We start from the raw sequence: 13,246 nt of genomic DNA on the forward strand, positions 1-13,246 counted from the left end.
TATATATATACACATATACACATCCACATATATATATATACATATATATATATATATATATATACACATATCAACATATATATATACACATACATATACACACATACATAAACACACACATATACATATATACATATACACATACATACATAGTGCGTTGTAATACGGGCTGTGATTGTTACATGGGAGGGAGACGACAAATCACAGCTTCCCGCTTTCTAATCGGGCCTGTGATTGGTGCTTTGACTGATGCCCAGATCCCACAGTATCTCCCCTTAGGAGAGGCGTTAGGCAAGTGTAATTAAATAGTGGTGCTGCAAGTTTAGCTTTACACCTGTTTTTAAGGCTTATTGACTGAAAGGGGCTTTCATGAAAAAAGTTAGGGCTTTGCTACAGGATACACCCTCCACAAGTTAAGGAAGTAAAAATAAAGGTATATATTTCTGTTTTATTTAAACCTTTTAAGTTTGTATGCGGGCGGCATGGTGGCGCAGTGAAAGGTGCCAGTCAGGAGACCCGGGTTCGCTTCCCTGCGTGGAGTTTGAATGTTCTCCCCATGTCTGTCTGGGCTTCCCCCGGGTACTCCGTTTCCTCCCAAAGACATGCAGGTTAGGTGCATTGGCGATTCTAAATTGTCCCTGGTGTGTGCGCCCTGCGGTGGGCTGGCACCTTGCCCGGGGTTTGTTTCCTGCCTTGTGCCCTGTGTTGGCAGGGATTGGCTCCTGTATTTAGGATATAGCGGGTTGGATAATGGATGGATGGACATTTGTATGCATAGCCCCATTTGCCCGTTTTCGTTTTTTTTCTTTCTTCAGTAATCTTTCAGCAAACCCGGAGCTTGTCAGTTCAAATCCTGGTACTGACACCTCTGTGTGACCCTGAAGAAGTCACTTCACCTGCCTGTGCTGCAAAAAACAAAAGTAATGTAACAAATTGTACCTCAGATGTTGCAAGTTGCTGGAATAAAGGCATAAGTCAAATAGATAAATATGTATTATACACATAGGAACTATTCATTTATTTTCAGTTAAGTCATCTGCAGCAAACCTTTATAAATGAGGGTTTCTCCTTTTTAGTGCAAACTGTTTCTTCTTCATTGAGGCTTTCTCTTGGAGAGCTTTTTTCATTTCATTGAAAATGAAAGCAGCAGCTGCCAAAATATGTAGCTTTCTTACTGATTTTTCAACATTGTGTAAAATAACTTTATAAAGTAACATAAAAGGTTTAAATACTGGTTATCCTTTTACACTAAAATATTACTAAAGAGATACAAAAAAAGTAAAATGCATATGTTGTTTTTCTTTAAGGAGATTAAATATTACTGAAGAAAGAAAGAAAAAACTACAACAGCCAAATGGCGCTATGCATACGAACTTAAAAGGTTTAAATAAAACAGAAATATATACCTTTATTTTTACTTCCTTAACTTGTGGAGGGTGTATCCTGTAGCAAAGCCCTAACTTTTTTCGTGAAAGCCCGTTTCAGTCAATAAGTCTTAAAAACAGGTGTAAAGATATTGACAATAAGCTACGCAAACCCACCAAGACATGGAATCGTTTAAATCAAGGAGCTGCGCTACCTTCTTCAAGATCAGCCCCAAGGCGTTCATATTTTTCCAAAGCAGTTCTGGTCTCCATCGGCATCTGTAGCTGAGTCAAAAAACACCATCCCATACTATTAGTTAACGATTAACACATTTCTATATGTATTGTAAGCATACAATACAACTGATAATATGTTGCGCTTATTTATCTGGTGTACCGACATTTTTGCGCGTTTAACGGCTGAAATCCAACGTGATTTGTGCCCTTCAGAATGAAAACAGTTTGCATTTACCTTTTTAATAAAAGGCGAGCTTTTAAGCCTGAAAAATCTTCCCTTAAATGTACACGTTTAATTGCACGTGTTAATATGTATGCTTACACAGTATTAAAAGACACTCAAGGCGGGGGGCGTATGGGGGTTGACGGAGAATGTTTTCTTCAGCGCTCTTTGGGGCTCTTCCTTGTTTTCAGTTCACGTGATTACGTAGGAGGCGTGATGACGCGATATGCGACTCCGCCTCCTCCATTACAGTATATCAACAAAAAAGAGGTTCCAGTTATGACCGTTACGCTTTGAATTTCGAAATGAAACCTGCCTAACTTTTGTAAGTAAGGTGTAAGGAATGAGCCTGCCAAATTTCAGCCTTCCACCTACACAGGAAGTTGGAGAATTAGTGATGAGTGAGTGAGTGAGGGCTTTGCCTTTTATTAGTATAGATATATAACACTAGGGGGCTCTACCCTCTTCACTCGCCAACCCCCAGGTGGGTGCTACGCGCTAGCCACTTCGCGGATCTGCCGCTCGCGTATGGGGATGCAGATGTACAGTTTATTTCCATGAGAATTATCACCTATGCAAAATAGAACTAACCATTTTACATTACAGCGAGTAATTAACCATAGTAAAAAATAGTAAAACGTAATAAATTGAAAGAAAATGATGTTTCATGTTGTGTGAGAGGTATTCGTTGCGTTATACGTTTTCATTCTTTTTGGCTTTGAAACGTATAACTGCCCGTGAGTGAATATTGTTTCTTTCCCTCTAATAAATAAACCGACTTTTTCGACTGTTTGTCCCTGTGATTTGCTAAATGCCAAAGCAAAAGCTATTCTAACAGGAAACTGTAAACATTTTAATATGAATGGCATATCAAGATTTCGTTTGATGTCTAATGTTATCCGTGGAGGATGTACTACATTACCTTTCTTGTCGCCTGTTAAAATTTTACATGTCAGAATTGTTCGACCAATTTTGAATACAAGTAATCTTTTCCTATTGCATAGCCCATCACTCATACATAAATTACGCAATAACATTACAATACATCCTTATTTCAACAGTAATTCGGCCAGTGGAAGACCGGGAGGTGTTAACGGTTGTAGATACAGGATATTGTAAGTTGATGTTTTTATCTTCCACAACATCACCACCAACTGTTTCAGCATGGTCTATTGATACGCATTTAACCATTTTGCCATGTAACCGATCAACAATTTTCGCATTTATTTGTTTGACTTCATCATTTCTCTGTGCTAGGATAGCCCCCCGTATACTCATTTCTTCTGTTGATAACCCTTCTGGATGAAATTCTTCAATAAGATTTGAACATAATAAGTCTTTTTTTTATTGGGAACTTAAAGTGAGGAAAACATAAAAATTTATAAGAGCTGAGAGCGCAAGAACTGTGTCTGACAAATGCATTCACATGATGAGAGGTTAGAGGACCATGTTTGAAAATGGTTTAGAGGAGGGTGGGACTTGAAAAAATGTCTTGGCAAAAGTCTTGTCTCGTGGGACTTGGAAAAAAAATCTCTTGGCAAAAGTCTCATCTCAAGATTTTATTTTATAATAGAGACATATAAAATGAGGAGAGCATCGCAACAGTACAGAAACAAGATGAGATTTGTAATAATTTGTAATAACTGTGACTTAATGCAACTGCAGTAAATCAAATAGTTCAGTGAGGTTTACTGTCCCGTTAGTAACGCCCTCTTTCAGCAAACGAGCAGAGAATGCCTGCCAATATGTTCACAATGTTGTTTGGCTTGCTTACAGTGTGTGTTTTGATATGAAAAAAGTACTGTGACCTGTAATAAAAAAAATTATAAATCTCCAGTATTTTCTGAAATGAGGAATGTTTGTTCGTTGTAATATGCTGGCTGGTACATTCTGTGTCAGAGCAGGATGTCACATTTTACTGGAATGAATAGCAATTATTAACGTAGATCATACTTTATTTCCAAATGAATAGTAAGCGGTTACCTACTTATGAAGCTTTAACAAGATACATTGCCTACACTGCTCTTTTCTGTTCCTTTCTGTGAAAAAATGTGCGGACTTGTGCTCAGAAATTACTATTTAAATTCAATCAGAAATCCATATTAAATACTGATGAAGCAGAGTTGTTTAAATAAAAAAAGTAAAAAGGACAACTGGACCAAAGAGAAGAAAGCTTCAGTCCCCTCCTTGTATACAATCATGTCAAACAATCTTATCAACCATACATACTTTGTTTCCGTAATGGCAGCAATGTGTTTCTGTGGGCAGAAGTGAGACAAATGGGGCCAAGTGTATGCGTGAGTGGGCATGCAGTCACATGCAGACCTCTAGTTTGAAACTGACGAGCCTTTATTTATTGTTTTCTAACTGAAATCCCACTGTTCTAGCCATGGGAGACACCACAGCTTTCTAATTACAATCAAACTGGTTTAACTCCTCTACAATGCTCATCTACCACTTCAGTGTTACAGCCTGAAACATGACGCTCTTTTGCTCTTGTTTCCCTCTACTTGCTTATTCACTCTGTGCTGTTCCTTCTTATCCCCACATGTGCCAAGCTAGCATGCACCTGTTCCAGCACCTTCCACCCCTCATCCTGTCTATCATGCTCTTTCCACCCTTTTTCCAAGGACCACCTCCTACTGATAAGGAGTTTCATTTGCATTTCACACTGCACTTTTTGAAAGCACAGTGCTCAGTAGCTGTCCAGCCACATGGCAACTAAGAATCTCTGATCTCATTACAATACGATCAGTATGCTACTAACTACTAACTAGAACAATACCAGCTACTAGTAGCTAACAGTACTAGCTACTAACAAGAACAATCGTTTCTGGGGGTTTCATAACTAAAAGTAAAATTAATTATAAAAGACAGATTACACTTTGCTACACATGCAGCTACACAACTAAAACATGATCACTTGATGCCTGCAGTGTAGTCTTCATTAGGGAAAGGTTAGGAATTTAAAAACACTGGTAATTTTAGACTGAATTAATGTTATAAAAATACAGATAAGCGTCACCATTTTTCCAGGTGCTTATTGATACTTTGGTACTGACCAGTCCCAAACTGGTCTTATGGTTATGCAATAGTTAAAATGATAGAAAGATACCATAGCATTTCTCAGTCTTGTGGAGCCCAGTAGCTGTGATGGTCGGTCTATCTGTGTGTGTCTCCACTGTCATAGCACTCATTACAATGTGCAAATTAATTATCAATTCAGGAGCACAATAGAATATGGTAACTGCAGATTAATAACAACAATTATACCTTTTTATTTTCCTCTCAAGTCTTTTGTTCATTATCTTTTTCTCTCTCTCTAAACCCCCTGGTGCTGGTTTAAAATGCACGGTGTGTAAATGGGTGTAGCTTTGGCAGCATAGAATTTCATTGCTGTTCGCTTACACACCTTTTAACAGGTTGTTCCCAGATCTGTATGTTTGTTTGAGAATTACGTATGGTCCCGTGAGACTATCACAACTCAAACACATGTGGTATTGTTGTTTTATTTGCGTGGTTTAAGGATGTGTTGTGGCAATCAAAGGACTCGCTGATTAGCCAGTGGTCAGTTGGGAGCAAAGTGTCCCAAATGTATGGGGAAAAAAAATAAATCTAACATTCTCATAATTTTTTTTTTTTAATATTTTTATTTTATTAATTTTCATTGTAATCATTCCATACAAACAGATCAATTCATAACCCAACAAATTTGAAGACTAATCAAACCCCACTCCTGAGAAGGAGAGCTTAGCTAAAGGAAAATTGCTTTAGGCTTTTTAATAAGGCAACATTAAACAAAAGAAAGGGAGAAGTAAATATCTATGTAAATAAGAGATGGAGAAGGGAGTTAAATGCGATAATAGTTATTTCTCTTATTCTAAAATAATATTGATTAAATCCTGCCATGTTTTGAAAAAATGTTGTACAGATCCTCTAAGTGAAAATTTGATTTTTTCCAATTTCAAATAATATGAAACATCGGTTTCCCACTGACTTATAAGAGGAGAATTAGGATTCTTCCAATTTAACAAAATAAGTCTGCGTGCCAAAAGTGTAGTGAATGCAATCACAGTTTGCTTGTCCTTCTCCAATTCAAGTCCATCTGGAAGAACACCGAATACAGCTGTTAATGGGTTAGGAGGGATTGTGATACCAAGGCTGTCTGAGAGGCACTTAAAAATTTTTGTCCAAAATGATGTTAGTTTAGTGCAGGCCCAAAACATGTGATCCAGTGAGGCAGGAGCTTGGTTGCAGCGTTCGCAGGTTGGATCCTGCCCTGGAAACATTTTGGACAGTTTTAAGCGAGACAGATGGGCTCGATATATAATTTTTAGTTGAATAATTCTATGCTTTGCGCATATAGAACTCGAGTGAATTCTCTGCTTTGCTACCTTCCACTCCTTTTCTGATATATTGATTAAGAGATCTTCTTCCCAATGTCCTCTTGGATCTTTGAAAGGTAGGGACTCTAATAAGATTTTATATAATGCGGAAATAGTGTTTGTTTCCTCGAAATTGAGCAGTATTTTTTCCAGCATTGTGGAGGGTGCAAGGTGGGGGAAATCGGGCAATTTCTGTTTAACAAAATTTCTAATTTGAAGATAGTAAAAGAAATGTGTAGCTGGGAGGTTGAATTTTGAACGTAATTGTTCAAAAGATGTAAATATGTTGTATGTATAAAGATCTCTGAGCATTTTAATCCCAAAACTTTTCCAGGTATTAAAAATTGGATATACTTGCGAAGGTTGAAAGAGGTGGTTCTCTTGCAGAGGTGCCACTGAAAAGATTTTCCATCTTAAAATGCTTTCTAATTTGGTTCCATATTCTGAGTGAGTAAAGCACAATTGGGTTATTAGTATATTTGCGATAACTTTCATTTATTGGAGAGCAGAGCAGGGAATATAAAGAAGTACTACAGGATTTTGCTTCTATTGCGGACCAAGCCTGTGTATGTTCATTTATTTGTGTCCAGGTTTTTATGGCTTGTATGTTTGCTGCCCAGTAATAAAACTGAAAATTAGGTAAAGCCATGCCACCTTCTGCCTGAGGTCTTTGTAGGGTCGCTCTTCGGATACGTGGGTGTTTTGAGTTCCAAATGAATGAGGTTATTATTGAATCTAACTGTTTAAAAAACGATTTATTGATATATATTGGAATGTTTTGAAATAAAAAGAGAAGTTTAGGAAGGATATTCATCTGAACAATGTTAATTCTTCCGGCTAGAGTGAGATGAAGGGTTGACCATCTATGCAAGTCTTGCTTCATTTTTTCCCATACAGACGCCAAAATTTTGTTGATAAAGAGCTTTATGTTTACTTGTGATATTTACCCCTAGGTATTTAAACTGATCTGCTATGGTAAAAGGTAGGGTGTCTAATCTAATATTATATGCTTGTGAATTCACTGGAAAGAGTATACTTTTATTCAGATTAATTCTAAGACCAGATATCTTTTGAAATTCTGTTAGTGCTGTTAAAACAGCGGGGACAGTGTTTTCTGGGTCTGATATATATAAGACCATATCATCTGCATATAGAGAAATTTTCTGTTCCAGTCCTTCTCTGACAATCCCCTTTATCTGATAAGAATTTCGGCAGTGAACCGCCAGTGGTTCAATAGTGATTGCAAACAACAGTGGCGACAAGGGACATCCTTGTCTGGTACCACGTTCTAGTTTAAAGTAGTCTGAGCAAATGTTATTAATACAAACTGAAGCTTCTGGATTGGTATACAGTAGTTTGATCCAAGCACAAATATTTGGGCCAAACCCAAATTTCTCCAATGCAGTGAAAAGGTAATTCCATTCAATCATATCAAATGCCTTTTCTGCGTCTAATGATAGTAATATCTCTGGGGTGTTTGATTTTGCTGGTGAATATATAACATTAAACAAGCGTTGGAGATTTGAAGATAGGTGAAGATAGGATAGGCCTTTAATAAATCCAGTTTGATCTTGTGATATTACCGAGGGCAGCACTTTCTCCATCCTTCTAGCTAGGATTTTTGAGAGTATCTTAACATCATTATTCAGGAGTGAAATTGGTCTATATGATGCACATTGTAACAAGTCCTTATTTTGTTTAGGAAAGACGGTGATTAATGCTTGTCGAAATGTTTGAGGTCATATTTAGTTGTCTCTAGCTTCTGTAAATGTTGCCAATAAGAGGGGAGCTAGCTGAGTGGAGAATTTCTTATAAAATTCTACGGGGTAACCATCAGGGCCTGATGATTTCCCGCTTTGTAGTGACTTTATAGCGTCTAGTAATTCTGTTAGCGTTAGAGGTTTATCCAGTTCCTCAGCACTTAAAGCATCTATTTGTGGTATCTGTGAAGTATCCAGAAATGCATTAGATTGTGTGTTGTCTTCTTTGGGCTCAGTGGAATATAAAGACTTATAGTAATCTCTAAATGTGTGCATTATTTTATTATGGTCGATGATTTCTTCTCCATTCTTGTTGGTGATTACTGGTATTGCATTGTGAACTTCTTGTTTATGAATTTTTTGAGCTAAAAGCTTATTAGCTTTTTTTCCGTGTTCATAGTAATGCTGTCTAGACTTATAAATAAGTTGTTCAGTTTCTTTAGTTGTTAAGATGTTAAGTTCTGTATGTAGGGCCTGCCTTTTCCTGTGGAGAACTTCATTTGGACGCCTGGCTTGTATTTCATCTATTCTAGTAATTTCATTTCTTAGCTCTGACACTTTCTTGGTTTCTAATTTATTTCTGTGGGAAAGATATGAAATAATCTGTCCTCTTAAGAAGGCCTTTAGAGTTTCCCTGCAGAAACCTCTGTGGACGTGTTTGTTTCTAGGAAGAAGCTGATTTGTTTGGATATACAGTGATCCCTCGCTATATCGCGCTTCGCCTTTCGCTGCTTCACTCCATCGCGGATTTTATATGTAAGCATATTTAAATATATATCGCGGATTTTTCGCTGCTTCGCAGGTTTCTGCGGACAATGGGTCTTTTAATTTCTGGTACATGCTTCCTCAGTTGGTTTGCCCAGTTGATTTCATACAAGGGACGCTATTGGCAGATGGCTGAGAAGCTACCCAACTTACTTTCTCTCTCTCTCTTGCGCTGACGTAGGGGGGTGTGAGCAGGGGGGCTGTTCGCACACCTAGACGATAGGGACGTTGCTACCTTCTGTGTGCAGCTGCTTCCTGAAGGACATGCTGCACGGTGCTTCGCATACTTAAAAGCTCAAAGGGCACGTATTGATTTTTGACTTTGTTTTTCTCTGGCTCTCTCTCTCTCCCTGCTCCTGACGGAGGGGGTGTGAGCTGCCGCCTTCAACAGCTTTGTGCCGCGGTGCTTCGCATACTTAAAAGCAAACAGCCCTATTGATTTGTTTGCTTTCCTCTGTCTTTCTGACAGACTCTGCTCCTGACGGGCACTCCTTTGAAGAGGAAAATATGTTTGCATTCTTTTAATTGTGAGACGGAACTGTCATCTCTGTCTTGTCATGGAGCACAGTTTAAACTTTTGAAAAAGAGACAAATGTTTGTTTGCAGTGTTTGAGTAACGTTCCTGTCTCTCTACAACCTCCTGTGTTTCTGCGCAAATCTGTGACCCAAGCATGACAATATAAAAATAACCATATAAACATATGGTTTCTACTTTGCGGATTTTCTTATTTCGCGGGTGGCTCTGGAACGCAACCCCCGCGATGGAGGAGGGATTACTGTAAATTCTGTGCAGTTCTCGTCTGCCAATAATAGAGGTTTAAGACGCCATCTGCGAGGTGAGTGTGAGGGGCTTATTGATTTTAGCTCCAAGACTAGAGGGGCATGGTCAGAGATAACAATTGTGTCATATTTGCATGATTTAATTGTAGGCAGGAAATTATTATCTATAAAAAAATAATCAATTCTTGAGTAGCTATAATGCACTGGTGAGTAGAACGAATATGTTCTTGAGTTTGGGTTAAGAAACCTCCAGTTGTGATCATTCAAGAACTGTGTAATTATCCTAGCAGTATTAGATGAATTCCCAGCCCTCTAGTTTTCTTTATAAAGCTAGAATGGAACATTTGGCCAGTCCAGTCTTTTTGTAGTCTGAACTGATCCTTGGTTAGTAAGTGGGTCTCCTGTAGAAAAACTATTTTAGCGTTTAAGCCTGTTAGGTGAGAGCATACTTTCTTTCTCTTTAATTCGTGATTCAGGCCTTTAACATTCCAGCTCACAAAGTTAACTGTCCCATCATGGGACAGTTGATTCTGAGTTTTTAATGTCATTTATAGTTTTAATTGGTAATATGGCAGTTTTAATCTTAGTTTCAAGATTCCCCATGAGTTATTGCATTTTAGCCTATTGTTGCATTGATATTTATAATTATAAGTATTACAAGAATAGATTAGATATAACCTGCTCTCCTTCTCTCCCCCCTTTATCCCCCCACCCCCCCATTTTGCCTCCCCACATGAGGCTAGATCCCACTTCGCGATGTTCCAGTCCTCTGACATACGAAGAGACAGAGCACGTCCAAAACAAAACAAACCCCACCCAGCAGCGGCGTTACAGAATTAAAATAGACATATCTTTTGCAGTTAAATTCTTAATACTATCTGCCGAAGATGTTCTCATTAACAATATTTAAGCTTGAAATAATCTTCAGCGCTTATAAGTTAAGATATTAAGATTAAAAAAAAAAAAGAAACAACCCTGGGAATGATTTTAAAAACTAGTCTAGGATAAACCTGGTAATTCCTACTGTAACAGTATAATGGTAATAGTATAAAAAGTAGAAAAAGCAATAAACCAAGGTTATGAAGTTAAACAGTCTACTTTAAGGTATAGTAAAATAAAAAATAAAAAAAAAAAGAAGAGAAAAAAAAAAAAAACGAATCCTACATTAATTACTTCCACATTTTCACACTCACGTCTATAACTCTATAACTCTGATTAAAACATAAACATATAAAGTCCAGATAAAGAAAAGGGGAAAAAAAAAAAGGGATGTATAATTATAATACCAGTCTCTTTAAACATGGATCCAGAGAGCAGATCATAGGTCCTTCCCGTGCCTTGATAGAATACGGCTCCTTATTAACTTTCAAAAAAGTGTCGGAAACAGCTTCTTTCGTTCTTTTTCAGCTTCTTCTTTGCTTAAGAAAATATGATGTTGATCTTGAACTTCCACTTTCAGTTTGGCGGGATACAAGAGGCTGTATTTGATATCGGCTTTCCCTAGCAACTTTTTAATGTCGATGTAGGATCTGCGTTTTGCAGCTGTTGATGGTGAGAAGTCGGGAAAAATACGAATAAGATTATTTTCGAATATAATCTCTTGCTTGCGTCTGAGAAGTGCCATCACATCAAGTTTACATCGTAGTCGCTCGAAGCGGACAATAAAAGACCTAGGTTTAAAGGCGCTTGGTATCTTTGTGCGATAAGCCGTGGCTATCTCAATGTCGAGTTTAAAGTCATCTCCAATTATTTTAGACAGTAATTCTACTGCAAATTTCACTGGGCTTGAGCTTGAGCTTTCTCGTTTCTCAGGTATACCCTCAATTCTTATATTATTTCTTCTGCACCCATCCTCCAGGGCTGCAAGTCTGTCTCCAAGTTTTTTGCATTCCGAGTTCGCAGCTGTGGCTTTTTCATTGGTGTTAGACGCCAGTTGTTCCGCTGTTTCCACTCGAGCTGTGAGTCCCTGCTTAACGTCTTCCAGCTGATCTGAAACGTCATTAATATGGTCATCAAGCATTTTCAGTTTGGAATTAGTTTCTTCGATGTGTTCCACTAATTTCTCCAACATGCCTTTAAAGTTCACGTCAAAACGTTTAAATAGACGCGTTTCCTTATCTTTGTTATCCTTCTTGAGCTCAATGGTCACCTTCTTAAGATCATTCATGTTATCTTTCTTAAGCTCATTCATGGCCGTAACCATGGCAGTGGCCAGTGTAGCGATCATCTCTTTCAGTTCGGACAGTTCGCTTCGGCTTTCGTGCTCCGTGAGTGGAAATGCAGCTCCTGTTACAGCAGGCGCTGCAGGCTCGCGATGAGTAGATGAGAGTACATCCTGCAGAGCCCTTTCTAGTCTCGAATGATCCTCCGAAATCGGCGATCCATCGCGACCTGTATCACTTTCGCACCTTCGCTCCCATTTTCACTCTCGACTGGAGACGATACAATGGAGCGGGGTCCCAGGAAATCTGCGCATTCGTCTGCCTGTTCCAGGTCAGTCTCCGTGAGGCCATACCTTGCACTTGTACTCAGTCTGTCCAGACTTTGATACAGCTTTAAGTTTCTTTTCCGGTTCTTTCTGACTTTTCTTCTTGTTACTCATGCTTGTATATTGTAGTGGAAGTTCCTTGGTCGGGTTAAATACAGGATACCTCTAAATAATATGAAATACGTGGGAAAATAAAGCCGCTGCTAGCGGAGCTCTGCTTCAGACGTCTATCTCCTATAAACGGACGAAACCAATTCTCATAATTTTGAAATGAGCTCTGTTACTGCATGTATTCATGTACAGTAGATCTGTTACATAAATATACAAAAAAGTGATTGCAATATTTAGGATGAAAACCCAATGTGAGAGATGTGGAGTGACATCACAAACCATGTTTAGAGAAACAATAACATTAGCCTTATGGACTATGAATTATTTATTTCATCTCAGTAAAATTCTAGTGTTTTTGCCTTGTAGAGGAGCTGGTAGCACAGCACAATTCTGTTGCAATGTTAATCTAAACAGGAAAAGGTTGAACAGTGTAATTCAGAAGCCCCCAATTTATTATTTTCTCAAATTTAGCTGTTGTGTCAGTCATTTGTATTCTTATTACATGATTACTATTTGTACATTGAGGCAAAAAGGATAACATTTTGCTTGCAAGAGCAGTGTGTCGTATCTCGTCTAAGTTGTAATGTCTCTTCTACAAATTAACAACACTGTACATGAAAGTGAAGTCTAACATTTCATCTTAAATCCTCAAATTGTGTGAATGAAGTATGTTTTCAAGTAGGATCGTGGGCTAGCTATGTCAGCATTTACTAGACAATTGTTTGATTTAGGCCAACTTAGGATGTTTTATTTCTGACTTGAATTTATTTTAAATGTCATATGTCTTACTTAATATATACCTTTACTGATATAATGAACCTCACAGTGCCAGATGATGTCAAAAATTGATTATGTTGCAAATATCCTTTATTTACCAGAATTCGCTTTTAAATGGAGACTGTTTTGAAACACCATTCCATAACTTTCAGCAGGACATGTTGTTGAGAGACCATCTGCAAATGTATGAATTGTTTATGCAAAGTGCCAGTTGTCTAAATCATAGCTTAATGAATCAAAGAGTCAGGTAAGCCTGTAAAATATACTTTAATATTGAATGAAAATGTAAACACAGTTGTGGGATTAAAAAAAGAGGTAGACACTAAATGATAACTACAATGACCACACAATAAATA

The 13,246-nt window shown here is 37.9% G+C and overlaps 2 protein-coding genes across 2 annotated transcripts in view; one reads left to right on the forward strand and one right to left on the reverse strand.

Annotated features, from left to right (window-relative positions):
* LOC114643494 (polycystic kidney disease protein 1-like 1) overlaps nt 1-13,246 on the forward strand; it is a 246,384-nt gene that overhangs the window by 231,911 nt on the left and 1,227 nt on the right. Inside the window, exon 31 of the mRNA XM_051928890.1 lies at nt 12,992-13,137. Within this exon, the coding sequence (XP_051784850.1) occupies nt 12,992-13,137 (146 nt within the window). The remainder of the gene's footprint in view (nt 1-12,991; nt 13,138-13,246) is intronic.
* abcb8 (ATP-binding cassette, sub-family B (MDR/TAP), member 8) overlaps nt 1-13,246 on the reverse strand; it is an 842,402-nt gene that overhangs the window by 87,994 nt on the left and 741,162 nt on the right. The gene's annotated exons all lie outside the window — the stretch shown is intronic.

Source organism: Erpetoichthys calabaricus, chromosome 6 (genome assembly GCF_900747795.2).
Source record: "Erpetoichthys calabaricus chromosome 6, fErpCal1.3, whole genome shotgun sequence".
In the NCBI taxonomy this organism is placed as follows: domain Eukaryota; kingdom Metazoa; phylum Chordata; class Cladistia; order Polypteriformes; family Polypteridae; genus Erpetoichthys; species Erpetoichthys calabaricus.